General features: G+C 42.6%; 1 protein-coding gene across 2 annotated transcripts in view; it reads right to left on the bottom strand.

Annotated features, from left to right (window-relative positions):
• The window catches only part of IGSF5 (immunoglobulin superfamily member 5), a 334,850-nt gene that overhangs the window by 182,273 nt on the left and 132,115 nt on the right, over positions 1-20,462 (bottom strand). For both annotated transcript variants that reach the window (XM_069202586.1, XM_069202585.1), the window contains exon 6: positions 2,684-2,708. In XM_069202586.1, coding sequence (XP_069058687.1) covers positions 2,684-2,708 — 25 coding nt within the window. The remainder of the gene's footprint in view (positions 1-2,683; positions 2,709-20,462) is intronic.

Genomic DNA, 20,462 nt, shown 5'->3' with positions numbered 1-20,462 from the left:
GGTTTCAAAAGCCGGATTGCAAGCAATCCGGCTTTTGAAACCTGTGAGAGACTTCAAAGGGAAGGAAATACATTTCCTTCCCTTTTGAAGCCTCTCGGGGCCTCCCCCAGTGATTGAAAGAGAAATGCAAAAGCATTTCTTTTTCAATCGCGCTGGAAGCTCTGCTTCCAGCGCGATGGGGGAGACCCTGTGACTAATCAGCGCGCGCTCGCGCGCTGACGTCACAGGGGGGGGTTGGGGGGGTCGGGAGTGGAAGGGGAAGGGCTTCCCCTTCCATCCCTGACTTTGGGGGGGTGGGGGGAAGCACACAGAGGGAGCGAGAGCGCTCCCTCTGGGCTGTGTGCCGAGGACGTAGTGGTTACGTCCTCGGCACAGCAGCACTGTGCCGCAGGACGTAACCACTACGTCCGCGGCACAGAAGGGGTTAATAGCCATATCACTAATTCTCCTGGCGTGGAAATCACTAGTCCCCCGGGCATATGCAGCGTGGGAGGCAAAAATTGAGTCAGCACGGGCTAAAGAAAAATTGTATGCCCAACGGGTAGGAGCGATGCAAAGATACCAGGGAATATGTGCGAAAATGAAAAACTTGGTGAAAGATTAGGTTGGGGGTGGAAAGTTGGGGGTCAAGATTTAAAAATCTCACTATAGATATAGTGCTCTAAGTTATAAGCTCAGCTCTGATGTATGAGGTGTGATGTATGTTTGACTAGTATATGTAATATAAATCTCACCTGCTGAATAAAAAAGAAATAAATATGCCCAGATGTCATTGATTGTTGGGCTACATGAAAGGATGGAGTGATGAGAAAGATAATCTTTCACTCTGTGCTAATCAGCATCAGAAACTCAGCTTAGGTGTGTCAGAGGAAGCTCCTCCTCATACAGGCATATATGTGGTTCAGATAATTTTCCATATTGGTTCAGGCCCCTGTTTTGTCTCCAAGTGGAGGTGAATTTTTTTGTCATCCATGAACACTAGACCTTTGGATAATGAATGTATTTACATCTTGGGGAACACTGCTTGGGCTCCTCCGCCTAGCACATTCTATTCACCTAGTTCTGATTACCTGTCTACTGTTGGAGTGAACCAATTTGGATCAATTACCATGCCATGTTCAATTTTCCTAGCTATTTTGTATAGTTTTATTCCAGAAGCATGTTGTAGTGTACCATACTGAATACTGCAGGTAAGTCGAGCAGAAACAGTTTTCCCTGATAGCTCAAATCTAAGGGAATTTGGAGGCTTTTTCTGATCATTTTTATTGCATTTCATTCCCCCTTATCTGCCAAAATACAGATTGGAACTTGTGGAGCAGGTTGTGTTGTTCCACACATTAATGCAATTGATGAATTACTTCATTTTAAAGAATTTTGCTTGTGTTGGGCTGATGCAAAATCCATGGCTAGCCATGTATAAGTGGTTGAAATGCCACGATGTGGGGTGAAATTATAGCTAGGTCAAGTTCAGTTAGAAGTCACACACAGTTCTCCTATGCAGAATGTCTTTAATTTAGTAGAATGCATCTTAAAGTGTTTAGGTTTTTAAAAGGTGTGTGGATTCTTCTCTTAGTCTGCTGTTACCAAAGCTACATTACAATTCGATCAGAAATGTTTTCAAAATATTGGTTTGAATTTGAAAGAAAGCTTTAAATGTAAACAGTAAACACTTTCCTAAACCACAATCATTATCCTTGGATGATAGGAAGTCAGAGTGTCAAGTTATCCTGATTGCTGAGCAACAGGCTATTCACACTTTTAAAAGTGGCTGGTCCAAATTGTCAGAAATGTAAAACAAACGGTTTAAATGATAAAGCTAAATTGTATAACTAATAAAAGCTGTTATTCACAATTTTTGGAACTGGAAAAATGATGGCATGAAGCACTATCAAGGATGTTCCCCTTCATCTTATTATTTTTATGATTACTATTATTATTCTACTAAGAAAGCTAGTGAGTCCTACAGCTGTTACATCTATCTGACAAGGAGTTGTTTTGGCAAAAAAACAAACGTATCTTTTCCTCCCGTCCTTCTTTTTCCTTCATTAATGTAAATTCCCAGTTGCATCTTTCATCTTTCCTTGTACATGGTTGGATATTCCTCTTCCATGGGATTTTTTTTTAAATGTTGTGAAAGTATAAAAGTAGCAGCCTCAGTTGATTTTCTTTTAATGTTCTCTTAGATGATGTTTTGTCTTAGGAGTCATTGCTTGGAAAATGTATTACCTGTGATTGATTATTTCTCCCTCATTTATACTTTTATTTAGTGTATTCACATGTGTATAACTCATGCTAAATTATGGTTTTAGAAAGTGTTGGCACAAGAATGTCATAATCATTGAACCTCAACGCAGAGAAAGTATATTCCAAGAGGCTACTCAATGCAACAACAGCTATAACAATGATAATAATAAGAATAAGTATAAGAATAAGAAAAACTCACAATCAAAGCAGGCACCTGATGGAATAAAAGTCAAAGGAAATGCATATCGTCCAAGGAAGATACTGGATCAATCTGCACATTGTTTAACAAAGATAGGAAAACACACCCATAGTCTAAAAAAGTTATAAAGTAACATGCATGCGTAAAATGAAGGTTATATGCACAATATGCGTACAATGAAGTTTATATGCACAATATTTTCTACATATAAATATATATATTTTGAATAAATGTACTCACTTTAACTGGCTTTGATAACTCGACTCTAGAAAAAAGAGTAACATATTGGTGAGATTAAGTGTCTAAGATAAAATACATTATTTTACATAGAATATTTAATTGCTTACCGCTCATGCACAGTATTTGAATATTTGTCAAAATCAATATTTTCAATGCCCGAAGTACCTCAGTTTGCCCTTTGAACTGTGTCTTGTAAGAGGATATAGTTTTACTTCAATTATATGTGCATATGTCACTTGTAATTTGAAGAAAGTTAGAGTGACACCTCCTCAAATCCCTATTGTTGCTAGTCACTGATAATCATCCCAGCTTAAAGGCTCTTTTTTCATCTTATGCAATCTCACTTATAACAAGGTAACACCATGCTTTGATGATCTAGTATCACTGAGGTTATTTATTATGCTGTGACAACGATAAGGAGGCACATTGTGTCATGGTGCATTGTGGGATACACTAACTCTCATAGCCTCCCAAGGACTCACTATCATAATATAACTCGGCAGAATTGTAAAACTGATCCTGCATATAACGTTCAGTACATTCACCAAACTGTTCAATTCCTTTGCTTTAAATTCTCTCTATTTTCTTTAGGTATTCATTTCTCAGTACTGATCCACTACCTAAATGATACCTATTTGTTACTTTCCAATTAGATTGCTGATCATTCTATCTTTATGTTTTCTATATATAACCTCTTATTCCACTTGTAAATTTCAGTTTTTAAAATGTATGTATAGTGTCTATTTCCACTTGTATATCTTCATCCTTTACCAAACTAACATTCTGTGGCAGTATATCTTTTAAATGCTTACTGCTACTTTTCCGACATTCACGTTAGCTGCTCATTTGCATCTCTATATAACAGCAATATTGTCTGTGTACAGAGGTCTGATACTCTGGCAGCCTGGTTGACACTTAATAAAATCACAAATAAATAATATCAGTAGATAGAGAAAAATAGAAAACGTAGTACAAATATTTTGAGTGAACAGAAGAAATGAGGGAAAGACTATTACACCTGTCAGCCTCAGGGTGGTCTTCCCCAAAATGTTTTGCCTAACGCCTCCATTTTATTGATCTTTTTTTGTTGGCCTTACTGATCACCAGTGGTATAATGTGTGTGCTCACTCCCTACAACTTGGTAACACTCTTGGCTTACACCCAATTGCCACATTTAATTTACTTGTATGTCCCTAGTACAGTGATACTACATGTACCCAGGGCCTGTAAATGAAATGCTACTAGTGGGCCTACGGCACAAACTGTGCCACCCACCTAAGTAGCCTTTTAAACATGTCTCAGGCCTGCCATTGAAGACTAGGTGTGCAGTTTTGAACTGCCATTTCCACCTGGCATAATAAACCTTTTTCCAGGCCTAAACCTTCAATCTCCCCTAGGGTAGGCCCTACTCAGCCCATAGGGCAGTGTGCAGTGAACTTAAAATGTTTGCCAGGGACTTAACATTTACATGTCCTGGTAGTGAAAAACTCTTAAATTCACTTTTCACTACTGCAAAGCCTGCCTCTCCCATAGGATAACACTGGGTTACCTTATTACATTTAATAAGTAATGACTTACAGGTATAAGTATTGGACCCTCAGAGGGCCTCCCTTGGTCCCTGTATCTAGACAGTGCTCCATCGTGGTCAGCATAAACTTGTGACTTTGTCCCAGTCCGATGGGAGCAGATAACCATAAAATGGCATATCTCCTCTTCTAATGATTGGAGTTTTGTAATTTTGGTGTCCAATAATTTATTCCATTTTACTCTATTTTTTAAGTTGCTGTGGGATTTTTCTTGTGTTGTGTTTTCACTTTATTACTGTTAGAAACTGGGTCTGTGGTTGGCAGTCAGGTTACTTCCTGTCCAAGCAGGGACCCTCACTCTAGTCAGGGTAAAAGAGAATCACCCTCAACTAACCCCTGCTTACCCCCTTGGTAGCTTGGCACAACCAGTAGGCTTAACGTCAGAGTGCTAGGTCTAAAGTATTTGTACCAACACACACAGTAACTTAATGAAAACACTACAAACTGACACAACACAGGTTTAGAAAAATAGTGAATATTGATCTAAACAAAACAAGATAAAAACGACAAAAATCCACACTACACAAGTCAAGTTATCACTGAAAATGCAAAAAGAGTCTTCATGTAATTTTAAACACACACTAACACTGTTAGCGTGAAAATGTACCTTGGGTGCCTCAAAAATACCCCAGCATGAGCAAGACCTTGCGTCATTTCTCCTTTCGTCGGGTCAGACGCGTCGTTTCTTCTTTCTGCAGGAGAACGATGCGCTGATCCGGTCAGCACTCTCCGATCCGGGCAGGCCTTGCGTTGTTTTTACACACCCAGCGGTACTTGCGTCGGAAATCCAGCCGCACGATGATCTGAAAACAACGCAGCGCGGGTTGCGATCTCCCAACCTCTATCAGCGATGCTGCGGTTCGTTTCTCCAGCTCTGTGCATCGATTCTTCGGTCGCGTTACAGGCGAGCATCGATTTTCAGCCACGAAGCCGGCGGCGTGTCGATTTCCCAACCGCAGATTGGAGTTGTGTCGATCTTTTCCCTATACAGCGTTCTGTGTGTGGATTTCTTCCTCTCAGACTGCCAGCTTCTGCTTTCAGGGTCCCAGGAACTGGATGGGCACCACTCGGCAGGTAGAAGTCTCTCCCGAGATGGCAGAGAGAAGTCTTTGTTGTCCCTGAGACTTCAAACAATGGGAGGCAAGCTCTAAATCAAGCCCTTGGAGATCTTCACAAGATGGAAGGCACACAAAGTCCAGTCTTTGCCCTCTTACTCTGGCAGATGCAGCAACTGCAGGATAGCTCCACAAAGCACAGTCATCGGCAGGGGTTCCTCTTGGTTTCCAGAAGTGTTCTAAAGTCTGTGGTTTTGGGTGCCCTTCTTATACCCAATTTCTCCTTTGAAGTAGGCCTACTTCAAAGCAAAGTCTCTCTTGAATGTGAAATCCTGCCTTGCCCAGGCCAGGCCCCTGACACTCACCAGGGGGTTGAAGACTGCATTGTGTGAGGGCAGGCACAGCCTTTTCAGGTGTGAGTGACCACTCCACCCCTCCTTCCTAGCATAGATGGCTCATCAGGATATGCAGACTACACCCTAGCTCCCTTTTTGTCACTGTCTAGTGAGAGGTGCAACCAGCCCAACTGTCAAACTGACCCAGACAGGGAATCAACAAACAGGCAGAGTCACAGAAATGGTATAAGTAAGAAAATGCTCTCTTTCTAAAAGTGGCATTTTCAAACACACAATCTTAAAATCAACTTCACTAAAAGATGTATTTTTAAATTGTGAGCTCAGAGACCCCGAACTCCACATGTCCATCCACTCCAAAAGGGAATCTACACTTTAATCAGATTTAACCTATGTTATCCTATGAGAGGGACAAACCTTGCAACAGTAAAAAACGAATTTAGCAAGATGTCACTGTCAGGACACATAAAACACATTACTATATATCCCACCTTAACCATACACTGCACCCTGCCCTTGGGGCCTCCTAGGGCCTAACTTAGGGGTGTCTTACATGTAAGAAAGGGGAAGGTTTAGGCTTGGCAAGTGGGTACACTTGCCAAGTCGAATTTACAGTTAAAACTGCCCACACAGACACTGCAGTAGCAGGTCTGAGATATGACTACAGAGCTACTCATGTGGGTGGCACAACCAGTGCTGCAGGTCCACTAGTAGCATTTGATTTACAGACCCTGGGCACCTCTAGTGCACTGTACTAGGGACTTACTAGTAAACCAAATATGCCAATTGTGGATAAACCAATTAACCATACAATTTACACAGAGAAAGTGCTCAGAGTTCAGAAACCAACAGCAACAGGTCGAGAATAGAATATTAGGAAGAATAGGAGGCAGGAGGCAAAAAGATTGGGGATGACCCTGCATAAACTCAAAAGTCTAACAATTACAGTTTGAAGTGCTGCATAAATACTTTACACATTGCCTCTAAGTGATGTCAGGAATCCCCAAGGTGTCTCCTGTGTTATCTGTCAGCATCCCCAGGGATTAGGGTTAAATCATATCTCTTTTCTTGGTTAAACCTTCATGTTTCTAAGTTAACATAATGTGCTGTGTTACACAATTGGTTTTATCAATGCTTGTTTTTACCAATGCTTGTTTGCTAATGTGAGCAGGTGTAGACATGTGCTTCTAATTGAGTGTGATGACTCATCCACATGTGGAAACTCAACTGCTTTCCTGATTGGCTATAAATAGCAGAGTGAAGCGTGCCTCCCTGCTTGGCTTTGTTTTGCTTCCTGATCTCAGCATCTGATTTGGCAGTCCAGCCCCTGCTATCATCCACATATTCAGGACTTTTGAGGCAATTCTTTTCTTCATTCCTGTACCAGCTGACACCAGGCATTCCTCCAGCACTCCGGGAAAAGACTGCAGCTAAGTGACTAGCATTCTCCAGCATTCTGCGCTTTCCTAGAACAGCTGGTGTATTTCAGACCTCGTATTTTGGCAGAGTGCTTTTTTTGAAAAGACAAATGCATTTCTGCACATTCTACATTATTATTGTAGTTACTTGCCAAAATGTGCTTCAAAAAATCTGTTTGAGCTCAGGTACTACAAAAAGTGACAGTGCAATTTTAAAAGAGCATTTACGTGACTTTTCTTTCTCTAATAGCATAACTCTTGGATTTAAATTGTGTCATTCATGCCTGTGTTTCAGGTTTGAGGAATTTGCTTTTTGAAGGGTTTTTCACACACAGAGTGAAACCAAACTGTGCCACCCTAACTGTTTGAACCCAGAGTGGACATTTGTATTTCTTGGATTGTTGTTGTTCCTTTTAGTTTAACCCTATGCATGCAGGAAAGTTATATGTTATATAATGAATGCCCTTGTTGGTCTTTCTAGTGCATGATAAGTGCAACCACAGTTTTAATTGTAGTGTGCAACAGTGAATCTCGGTGAAGACAGCCCTAGTGTTGCAGTACTTATAGTTATGGTACTCAGTTAGGGTTTTTGGTAATGCAGTGTTAGTAATTGTGCCAACAGTTATTAATATCCATGAAAAGTACTGGAGCATCCCAGTGTTCTTCTACTGCTCCCGTGCCCATATCAGAAAGAGAGATTCAGTTTCAAGGAAGTTGAGTGCACTAACTCTACTATCACTCTGTCAACAATGGCCTGCCCCCCCGAAGATACAGGGTGCCTGGCTGGACCGGCAAGACGTGGCAGTGTTTTGTCTCTTTCTCTTCCACTCCCCCTTTCCTTTTCGGACACCTGCCGGGGTTTCTGTGTCCACCAGGAAGTGCTGAGAGGTGTTCCAGGAGGTCGGGGGCATACCATCACCCCTGCAGACATCCTGCTTTTCAGGTGAGTGGCTCCGTCTCAACAAGTGAAGCCTAAATGCTTTGTGTCAGGCTACCAGAAGGGCTGAGCACAGGTTAATTTGGGATTTGCTTGTGTTTCACCCTGACGAGAATTGAGGTTGCTGCTTGAGTAGGAGTTCACCCCTTCAACCAGTAACCCAATTCCCTACAAAGACAAAATAAAAATAATCCACAGCAGAATTCGGAAACGGTTTGCATTACAGCGTATTTTACAAGGAAAAAAGATTGATTTGAGCAAGATGATGTTTTGAATATTGTCATGCACACAGAGGTATATTTATAGTGCTTAATTGTGGTGTCTCACATTTGAAGAGATCTGAAATCCACATACATTTTTAAACAATGGCAGATAAATTCTAGCATTATGCCATACTGGTCACAGTGAACAAAACAAAGTGAATGGGTAGCCACTGGATAATTTATAAGGGAGGAGTGTGACAGTAGTAAGGTGGCAAATAAACTATACGGGGTGCTTGAGACTAGACAATCTGAAGTATCTGCAACAGAGGCAATTTGATTACTAGTTAGGCAACATTACAACAATCAAGCCTGAACTGTCAAAGACAAAATTGCCATAAAACTTAAGCCTTCATAGAGCAAATGAAGCATAGGGTAAATTTGCTTCATTAGAAAAAGTCCATCTTGGGATAACAAAGGATAGTTCTACATCCATTTGTAAAGTTGCTCCAAAGTATACACCAGGGCTTTTTACGGAATCAGATAATTTACAGCAGGAGTCGAATTCAGAGGGTCAAAAAGAGGGAGAGTATAATATTTCTGCTTATTGATGTTTAGCTTCAGTTAGTGTTGATTCTTACACCTGCTTACCTCAGCCAGACAGAGCTGTAATGGGAAGTTATTCTGAAGACAGCTACTCAGTCTATACAATAATTGTGCCTTTAGGGCTAATTATTGGCTAATGGAAATTTCTCTCATTGCATATCCACCTTGTATACGCACTTTGGTTGCAGAATAAGAGAAAAGAGAATTTTGCATGTCCTGAAGAAGGCAGAGGTAATATATGATTCCACAAAATAGCTTTCGTTGATGTTTCTATTAATGATCGTTTTACCATCACACTGTTATTATGATTTGAAAAAACATTTGGGTGAAAAACATCTAAATGTAGTATTTGGGGGTTGAATAGCATGGATGATGCCTGTATGGGATTAAAAGAGACTTTAGCTGGGGTAGTACTGTATTGCTTGTGATCTGTTTTTGCTAAAATTTAATTTACAGTGGTCTACATGAATTAAAGAAATATCCCGTGCAATAAGGGTATACCACTACCTAATTTGCCATATATGGTGCAATATTTTTCTCTCTGTAAAGTCTCACTTGCAAGTAGAGGAGAAATCTGAATGATAGGATTGAATAAGAAGATATCATATTGACTACCCTTAGTTAAATTGTTTTCGTCTAGGCAAATTTAGATAATAGAATACGTTTTATCAGCATAGGTATGTAGTTAGAGCATGTGGAACCAAATAAAGGTTGGTATACATCTGATGTACACACTGAATAGGTAGAGGATTGATGCCTGTGAAACACCACAGTCCATCAACTGGTAGTAGAAATGAAAGGAACAAGAGACACTTTCTAGTTCTTCCAACGCTGAAAGACATGAACTACATATCTACAGACCCATCCATACATCTATGTCAAAGTCCTGACAGCAAATCATGGGCTGATAGTGAACTATGCCTCTGATAGGCCTAATAAAATGAGAACATTGACACTATAATTATAAACAGTCATTCAGAGAACATCAAGTATCATGAAAACAACAGCTCAAGACGTTTTTGGTAAATAAACTAGACCGCACATCATCTAAGAAGTTGATGATTTCTTAAAAAGCGCACAGTTGCTTCACCCCATGCGATTTCCAACATCTTAGCTGCAGCTAGAACAAGTATGACAGTGCACAAATTAGCAATATTGATCTGATCTAAATCAGGTGTTTTCAAAAGAGAAAGTACAGTGGTCACTTCAATGAATGAGAGACAAATTAAGAATATTAGGAAAAAGATGAGCAATAGAGGACTTCGGCAAAGGAAAAAGCAGGCTGGAATCAGGTCTAAAATACAACCTGATGTACATGTTCTAGCAATTTAAGGTATGTAAATCTAACAGCTGAAAGTTAGATCGAAGGAAAGGGGGACCTTCATCATGAAAGTGGTGAAAAAAAGTCTCTAACTACATTGCCTCTTGATGTTCTGATTTTTGGAAATAAAGAAAATACACTCAACTGTACTAGAGTGTTTCAGAAAATTGTGCAGTATCTGGAAATTTTATTGGAGCCAATATTTCTGAAAACAGTTAAACAATTTATTCTATGTGGTCTTTCTCCAACTAGTGAGTCGAATTGTCAACAAGAATTTTCTATTATGTTTTTGTAGTTCAATAAGGCAGATTTATTGTCCGTTTTTAGTCCAGGCTCAAAATTGGCCTGCCTGCACACTCTAGACATTTACAGGAACTCTTAAATTTATGAAGCTCTTCACTAAATCATGGGATTGTGCAGCCTTTAGCAAGATTGTTTGTTAGCGACAGTGTCCCCTCTCCTTTGAAATACATAAAGCCCTGCGGCATGGGGTCCCCAGGGCCTAATGAGGCTTGGGGAGGGGTCCCACACGCCCCCATACCTTTTTAAATAAATACAGCCTTGGGGGACGGAGTCCCGGCTAGTGAGGCTGGGGGCCAAGCAGCCCCTCTCGCCTTTTAAAAAAAATAGATGGCCCTGTGAAATGTGGTGCCTGGGGCCTGAGAAGGTTCATGTGCCACCCTTCCCCTTTAAAAAATACAGCCCTGGGGAATGGGGTCCCCAGGGTCTTTTGAGGGTTGGAGAGGAGGACCATACGACTGCAACATAGGCCCTTCAGCTAACCCCACACCATACATGAGTGACGGCCATGTACGGCATGGGGTTGGCTGCCTCCAGGTGGCTGTGGAGAGCTGAGCACAGGGCCTGGCTGGAAACCAGGCCCTGCAACCAAGCCCACACTGCGTGCAATTAAAGGCCATGCACAGAGTGGGGTTAGCTGCCTTTGGTGGGGTTGGCTGCCTCTGGGTGGGTTCACCATAGGGCTTGTCAACAGGCCAGGCCATGTTGCTAACCTCTGACTTTGCACGGCCAAAGGCAGTGTGCAGCGTGGGGATGGCTACCTGTGGGAGTTTGCTGCAGGGTCTAGCCGCAGGCTGCAGGTAATGGCAAACCTCCACCATGCACGGTTGGCCTTACGTATGATAATAAAATTATTACATTACATCAAAAAAAAATGTAGAAATTCATTGAAAATAACAAAGATTAATGTAACAATATAGTTAGGTGTGCTAAAAAAAATGTTTTTTGTATAAAAAAACCTTTGGTATTTACTGAAAAAAACAAAGGTTACAGTAGTGTTATAGTTAGGTGAATATGTCAGTGACAACATTAACGTTTTGAACTCATAAAACCACAGAAATTCACCAATTATAGTTAACAGAGCTAACCATATCTTGCTCCCTTGCCATGCAATGCTTACGACCTCACATATTACAATATTACATCACTTATGACATGTTCTATGACATCATGCAGCCCTTTGTGTGGAGACAGGACACAACCTATTCATCCTGCCAGTGAATCAAGCTCCCTATAGTGTGTGGCTGTCCAGGAGGAATACACAAAGACTGCTGTCAGCTACACCCAGTCATGTGACCTAGAGACAGGCTACAGGCACCAAATGGCTAGGGCAGGAATATGGCAACTTTCTAAAAGTGGCATTTGAAAGATTGTAATTTGAAATCCAACTTCACCATAAGTTAGGATTTGTCATCAGAATTCCAAAGACATCAAACAGGAACTGGTTACCTGCTCCCATTTGGAAATTACAGTTTATGAAGTGTAATAAGGTAACTTCAATGTTATTCTAGGGGAGGGGTAGGCCTTTAGGCCTTGCAGTAGTGAAAAACAAAAAAATTAATTTATATATATATTACCTACTGACGGGCACCAGTAGGTAGTTATAGGTACACACACACACATATATTTAAATCTATATATGTGTATGTGTGTATATATTTATATATATATATTGTCTTTACCCAGGGAGCCTGCTGCACTCTGCAATTTGTTCTTCGAGCAATCCCAGGAAATGGCACAAATCCAGTACGACTTATTGCTTTTTTATAAAGAATTTCTTGTTTCATAACAATGAAAGTGCAAAGTGCAAAGTGCGAGGTGCCACCAGAAAAAATGGCGTACGCATTTCAGCACAAGCCTTCGACTGGGTCAAAAAATAAATAAATATATATATATATATTACAGGGAGTGCAGAATTATTAGGCAAATGAGTATTTTGACCACATCATCCTCTTTATGCATGTTGTCTTACTCCAAGCTGTATATGCTCGAAAGCCTACTACCAATTAAGCATATTAGGTGATGTGCATCTCTGTAATGAGAAGGGGTGTGGTCTAATGACATCAACACCCTATATCAGGTGTGCATAATTATTAGGCAACTTCCTTTCCTTTGGCAAAATGGGTCAAAAGAAGGACTTGACAAGCTCAGAAAAGTAAAAAATAGTGAGATATCTTGCAGAGGGATGCAGCACTCTTAAAATTGCAAAGCTTCTGAAGCGTGATCATCGAACAATCAAGCGTTTCATTCAAAATAGTCAACAGGGTCGCAAGAAGCGTGTGGAAAAACCAAGGCGCAAAATAACTGCCCATGAACTGAGAAAAGTCAAGCGTGCAGCTGCCACGATGCCACTTGCCACCAGTTTGGCCATATTTCAGAGCTGCAACATCACTGGAGTGCCCAAAAGCACAAGGTGTGCAATACTCAGAGACATGGCCAAGGTAAGAAAGGCTGAAAGACGACCACCACTGAACAAGACACACAAGCTGAAACGTCAAGACTGGGCCAAGAAATATCTCAAGACTGATTTTTCTAAGGTTTTATGGACTGATGAAATGAGAGTGAGTCTTGATGGGCCAGATGGATGGGCCCGTGGCTGGATTGGTAAAGGGCAGAGAGCTCCAGTCCGACTCAGACGCCAGCAAGGTGGAGGTGGAGTACTGGTTTGGGCTGGTATCATCAAAGATAAGCTTGTGGGGCCTTTTCGGGTTGAGGATGGAGTCAAGCTCAACTCCCAGTCCTACTGCCAGTTCCTGGAAGACACCTTCTTCAAGCAGTGGTACAGGAAGAAGTCTGCATCCTTCAAGAAAAACATGATTTTCATGCAGGACAATGCTCCATCACACGCGTCCAAGTACTCCACAGCGTGGCTGGCAAGAAAGGGTATAAAAGAAGGAAATCTAATGACATGGCCTCCTTGTTCACCTGATCTGAACCCCATTGAGAACCTGTGGTCCATCATCAAATGTGAGATTTACAAGGAGGGAAAACAGTACACCTCTCTGAACAGTGTCTGGGAGGCTGTGGTTGCTGCTGCACGCAATGTTGACGGTGAACAGATCAAAACACTGACAGAATCCATGGATGGCAGGCTTTTGAGTGTCCTTGCAAAGAAAGGTGGCTATATTGGTCACTGATTTTTTTTTGTTTTGTTTTTGAATGTCAGAAATGTATATTTGTGAATGTTGAGATGTTATATTGGTTTCACTGGTAATAATAAATAATTGAAATGGGTATATATTTTTTTTTGTTGAGTTGCCTAATAATTATGCACAGTAATAGTCACCTGCACACACAGATATCCCCCTAACATAGCTAAAACTAAAAACAAACTAAAAACTACTTCCAAAAATATTCAGCTTTGATATTAATGAGTTTTTTGGGTTCATTGAGAACATGGTTGTTGTTCAATAATAAAATTAATCCTCAAAAATACAACTTGCCTAATAATTCTGCACTCCCTGTATATATATATATATATATATATGTATATATATATATATATATATATATATATATATATATATATATATATATATATATATATATATATATATTATCTACTGGCAGTCACTATTAGGTAGTTTTAGTTTGGACCTAGTTTCCATAGGAAACATGCTTTTTGACTTAGCTATGTCTTTGACACCGTTTGCCAGAAAAAGTGTCTTGTTGGGTCTTGTTGTGCATGGAATGTTTCGGGGTGATCCGTCAAGCGACGACTGAGAAAAACAGGGGGTTCAAAGAAAGTGTATTTCCCATATTAATTCCCATAGAGATTTTAGACACCACTGCAGCCCAAACTGCTGAATGGAATTATACCAAATTTGCCAAGAAGGTAGCTCTTGGTCCAGAACGCGCTCTTCTAGTTATTTTGTGTAAATCCATTACCTAGTTTTTGAGATATTTACAGAAAACCAAATTTGTTTATCTGGGTAGAGCCTTAGCACAGATCTCATGGTGACATCTGATTGGCTGCCAGCACTTCTGCCAGGAAGAGATGGCAGACATCTTGGGACCAAAATACATGATAGCACCCCACTGAAATGCATTGTAGTGAATGGCAGGTTTTGAGGGTCACAAAATGGAGAACATAGTGAGGGTGATCATAGATTTTAGTTACAATATAAATCGTTTGTTGATGGTACCATACTAATTTTAATAATTGTGGTGTGTTCTAAGGAGATTTTACCATGCTGATATTTCATCTATCATGTTTGAGAGAAAACTGTTTGTTCATAATTTTCCCATAGAGGTTATGGAAGGCGCTCCAGAAGCTAAAATGAGAGCACATTTTCTCTAAATTCTGGTTCACCAGCTGTTGGGCGGGAGCCATCTGAAGATCTTCCTGAGCATTCGGAGGGTGAGAAAGCAAGCAGACGAGATGGCGTTGACCTGCTTCTTCATGGACAACTGGCTGTTGAGTATGATGCCAAAGTTGCCAGGAATGTTTGGTGGTCATGGGATCGTTGGTCAGGGAGAGGATGACTTGGATGTCCGGAGATGATTCTGAGTCTGTGGCTCTTGACAATGTTTGCTAGAAGTGTCATGTGTACATTAAGGAGGGTTGGCCTGAGGGATGAGCCTTGAGGTACACCACAGGTGATGTTTTTGGGGAGCGAAGAGTAAGGTGGGAGGAATACCTTCTGTGTTCTACCTGTGAGGTAAGATGCGATCATTTTGAGGGCTGCTCCTCGGATGCTGATCTGGTGGAGTCTGTTATGCAGTGTATGGTGGGATACAGTGTCAAAGGCTGCTGAGAGGTTGAGGAGGTTGAAGGCTGCCATTTCTCCACAGTCCAGTAGCATCCTGATGTTATCCCCGGTTGCGATTAGGGCTGTCTCTGTGCTGTGGTTTGCTCTTAAGTCTTATTGGGAGGAGTCTAGGAGATTGTGGTTCTCCAAGTGTCTGGTGAGCTGGATATTGATGGCTTTCTAAATAACCTTGGTTGGGAAAGGGTGGAGGTATATGGGGCAGTAGTTCTTAGGTTCCTCTGGGTCTGCTGAATGTTTCTTCAGCAGTGGGTTCACATTAGCATGCTTACATTTCTGGGGGAAGTGGGCGGTGGTGATTGAGCAGTTGAGGAACTTGGTGTGTTCTTTGCTTATGGGTAGATTGCCGAGGTTGAGGATATGGTGTGGGCAGGGTTCTGCTGGGGCGCCGAAGTGGTTAGATCTCATGATGGATGCTGTTTCCTTCTCAGCGAGGATGTTCGACAAGTTTAGCTGGTGTGGGTGTGTGTCAGTCGGTGTGATGCTGTCCTCAGCGGGGTGGGGTGCAAAGTCTTGGTAGATAGTATTAATTTTTTTGTGAAAAAGGTCTGTGAGGATGTCGCAGAGAACTTGCGAGGGAATGTGTTAGAAACGGGGTCTTTGGTTGGCAGTCAGGTTACCCCTTGTCCAAGCAAGGACCGTCACTCTAGTCAGGGCAAAGGAGAAACACACCTGGTTAACCCCTACAAACCCCCCTGGTAGCTTGGCAAAAGCAGGCAGGCTTAACTCAGAAGCAATGTGTAAAGTATTTGTACCAATACACAGTAATACAGTGAAAACACTACGAAAGGGGCACCACACCAGTTCAGAAAAATAGGTAATATTCATCTCAATCAACAAGACCAAAATGACAAAAATCCATACACACGTCAAGATATGAATTTTCGAAAGAATAAGAGCCTTACTCCATAGAAAACAATGGAAACGTTGATTTTACACAAAGTACCTGATTAGCGTCAAAAATAAAACTGCACGGGTGAGCGTCCATTGGAAAAGTCAGTGATACGCCAATTCCTTACTCACAAGTGAGGCCAAGGGTCGTTTCCTTCTCTGGTCGGGTAGGTGATGCATCGTTTTTCTTACTCGCAAGAGAGCAATGTCTTAATTTCCGGATGGGACACCTCGGATCCGCACAGGGTGCAATGACTTTGACACCCAGGGACGCTGCATGTGAAATCCGGTCACACAGTGTTAGAAAACCGCGCTGTGTGGGGTTTGTGTCATTATCAGCAGCCGCAAGTGGGTGTTGCACGTCGTTCTCCAGCCGTGATGCATCGATCTCCCAGCCGCAATGCAGGTGGAGTGTCGATTTCAACCGCGAAGCCGGAGGCGCGCGTTGCAAGTGGTGCGTCGAAAATGTCCCTGCATGGCGTTCTGTGCGTGGATTTCAGTCCTTGTTCTGCCAACTTCACCTCTCAAGGCCCCGGGGCCTGGATAGGGCACCACTTGGCAGGGCCGGAGTCTCAGCAGAGAGGCCAGGTGCTGGCAGAAAAAGACTTTGATGGCCCGGAGACTTCAAAACAGGAGGCAAGCTGAGTCCAAGCCCTTGGAGATTCTTTTTCAAGCAGGAATGCATAACAAAGTCCATTCTTTGTCCCCTTCCACAGGCAGAAGCAGCAACTGCAGGATAGCCCAACAAAGCACAGTCACAGGCAGGGGCAGCACTTCTCCTCAGCTCTTCTCATTGGCAGAGGTTCCTCTTGAATCCAGAAGTGATCTAAAGTCTGGGGTTTTGTGTCCACTACTTATACCCCTTTCTGTCTTTGAAGTTGCCCTGCTTCAAAGAAAAGTCTCTGTTGTTCACAAGATCCTGTCTTGCCCAGGCCAGGCCCAGACACACACCAGGGGGTTGGAGACTGCATTGTGTGAGGGCAGGCACAGGCAGCCCATTCAGGTGTAAGTGACCACTCTTCCCTCCTCTCTAGCACAGATGGCTTATCAGGATATGCAGGCTACACCTCACAGTACAACTGTCAAACTGACCCAGACAGGGAATCCACAAACAGGCACAGTCACAGAATGGTTTAAGAAAGAAAATGGCTACTTTCTAAAAGGGGCATTTTCAAACTTACAATCTAAAAACCAACTTCACTAACAGATGTATTTTTCAATTGTGAATTCAGAGACCCCAAACTCCAAATTTCAATCTGCTCTCAAAGGGAATCTGCACTTTAATAATATTTAAAGGCAGCCCTCACGTTAACGTATGAGAGGGATAGGCCTTGGACAGTGAGAACCAAATTTGGCAGTATTTCACTGTTAGGACATATAAAACATATCAGTACATGTCCCACCTTTAACATACACTGCCCCCTGCCCATGGTACTACCTAGGGCCTACCTTAGGGGTACCTTACATGTATAAAAAGGGAATATTTACGCCTGGCAAGTGGGTACACTTGCCAAGTCGAATTGGCAGTTTAAAACTGCACACACAGACACTGCAGTGGCAGGTTTGAGACATGTTTACAGGGCTACTAATGTGGATAGCACAACCAATGCTGCAGGCCCGCTAGTAGCATTTGGTTTACAGGCCCTAGGCACCTCTAGTATACTTTACTAGGGACTTACTAGTAAATCAAATGTGCCAATCATGAAAAAAAACAATTACACAGACATTTTACACAGGAGCACTTGCACTTTAGCACTGGTTTGCAGTGGTAAAGTGCCTAGAGTATCAAAACCAGGAAAAACAGAGTCCAGCACACATCAACAACCTGGGATGCAGAGGTAAAAAGTTAGGGGAGACCACGCCAAGGATGCCAAGTCTAACAGAGTGATGTTGTTTCCTGCCACTGAGGTTGGTGAACTCTTTGACTATGTTGAAGAGCTCCTTGCTATTGTTGGTGCTGTCCACTATGTGGGTGGCTAGGACGGATTTCTTTGTGTTCTTCAGGAGGTGGTGGTATCTGTTGAGGGTTTCCTTGAAGTGTTTATGGTCCTCTTGGGTCTTACTGGTGCACCATCTTCTTTTCTTCTGTATGCATTCCCACTTCTGAGTTCTGAATTCCTCTGTGAACCAATTGGGGGTGTTGTGTTAATTTCTTGGGGTTGGTGTTTTTCTACAGTGCAACTTCATCAGTGCTTGTCATGAGCTGGTTCTCGAGGTTGTCCACCGCTTGTTATGTGTCTACAGTGGTGATGGGCAGTCAGGAGTTAAGGGTGTTGGTCCAGTGTTGTTCTAATACCTTTGCTCAGCTGCACTGTATCTGGCTGGCAGTAGAGACAGGAGCGCTCGGTGGTTCACAGATGATGAATTAGACACAGTGGTGGTCAGTCCAGGTGAGCTCTTCGACGTGGGTGTATTTCACTCTGTTGCTGGTGGAGAAGATAGGGTCAAGTGTGTGTCCTGCAGAGTAGTTGTGGTCAGTGACCAACTGTTTGATCACAAAGTTGGCCATACTTTCGAGGCAGTCGGGCGTGTTGGTGTCTTTGGTGTTCTCCATATGGAAGTTGAGGTCTCCTACGAAGATGTAAATATTCAAGTCGATGGCGAGGGGGACAATGCAGTCAGGGATGGAGTTGCAGAAGCGGGGCCGGGTCCTTGAGGTCTGTAGGCGAGGGTGCCTCTGATGGTGGTTTTGCTGTTGGTTCAGAGTTGGAAGTTGAGGTGTCCCCTGAAGGGGGAGGAGTCATTGGTGGTCGTGAAGCATCCAAGGTTCTTCTAGAATATTATGGCGATGCTGCCACTGTGCCTGTTGGATCAGTCATGGTGTGCAATCTTGTAACCGTCGGGGTGGCTGTGGCGATGTCTGGATCGGTTGCGGGGTTCAGCCAGGTCTCAGTGGTGATGGCCTCCAGAGCATGGGTCATGATGATGTCCTAGATTTCTGTTGCGTATTTTCCAAGTGAGCGTGCGTTGATCAGAAGGCAGTGGATCTTTATGGAGGTGTTGGTGATGGCCTTGTTGCTGATTGTGTGCTATTCGGTGTGGCAGGTCTGCATGGCATGGGTGGTGTCCTCGGTGATGCAGGTGAAGCAACATTTCCAGCAGGAAAAAGGGCCATTGGTGGTCCTGGGGGAGAACTGGGTGCAGTTGTTGCTGTCTTTGTGTCTGGGGTTAAGGGCTTGAAGTTCATCCGAGGTGAATCCGTGCCAGTCCATGGGGGTAGGGGTTCTGGTGCTGGGCATGGTCCCAGTGCACATGCGGCATTCCCTCTGCATGCGCCCACCACATGGTCATTCCTGGGGGAAGACATGGGAGAGGCTGTTTTTGTCCTGGCGTCTGGGATTAAGGGCTCAAAGTACATCAGCGATTTAGCTGTGGCAGTCCGAGGGGGTAGGGTTTCTCACACTGGGCGTGGTTCTGGTGTGGTTACACTGTGATCCCCATGGTGGAAGGGGAGGTGGAGGGAGGACAGACACAGGGGGGAGAGAGGCGGAGGACCCCCTTGGGGGAAGGGACCTGGTGCGGCAGAGAGGAGCAGGAGGAGGGAGGGACAAGCACTTTCAACACCCGCAGCAGACTGCCTGTTAACTCTCTGGTGATCAGCAGGTTGCAGTGTTCTAATGAGCAACTAGAGTGCTAACTCTGAATTTATGCCAAAATGTGCACATCTGAACGCCATCTTGATGGAATCAAAGTGGAAAACTGAAAGCATTTTTGAGAATACTGCAGTAAATAAGGAACTTAGGGAGCTTCATAACAAATAAGTCTCCCAAGATGGCCACTAGAGAAAAAAGAGCCCAAATGTAGAACAAGTATGGCCCAATGACAAAAGTGTGCAAACAGTTACTTTTTTAGATTTTTTGCAGTTTTGTATAGCGCAGACTCGACACGAGGGAGTGATTTACATGAGCATCAGTTACATTACACAAGGACATATTCATTTTGGTTTTAGGCATGGGGAGATTAAGTGATTTGCCTAAACTTAAACCTGGTTCCCCAGTTGCAAAGTCTGCAGCTCTGTCCGTAACACCACATCCTCTCCCCTAAGTGTAGCAAATAATTAAGTGACCAACTGGATAAAAAATATAAAGATAACAAAGAATTTAAAAGTGCTTCGTCACTATTTGGAAACTCAGAAAATATGCCCTAATTTTAGTTTGTTAGAGCACTAACCATAATTTCTATCGGAATAAGACACTTTCATTTTTATAATTTGCAAAGGAAATGCTTTAGGTATTACAGTTTTGATTACAACAAGATTACATCAGGCGTGCCACACTTTTGTCACGAAGATAGAATGTTAGCAATCTAGTTGTTCATTAGAATGCTGTGGGGAAGTAGAGGTC

This window comes from Pleurodeles waltl, chromosome 8 (genome assembly GCF_031143425.1).
Source record: "Pleurodeles waltl isolate 20211129_DDA chromosome 8, aPleWal1.hap1.20221129, whole genome shotgun sequence".
Lineage (NCBI taxonomy): Eukaryota > Metazoa > Chordata > Amphibia > Caudata > Salamandridae > Pleurodeles > Pleurodeles waltl.
The sequence above is the reverse complement of the archived record's forward strand: the minus strand, read 5'-3'. Positions and strand labels throughout refer to the sequence as shown.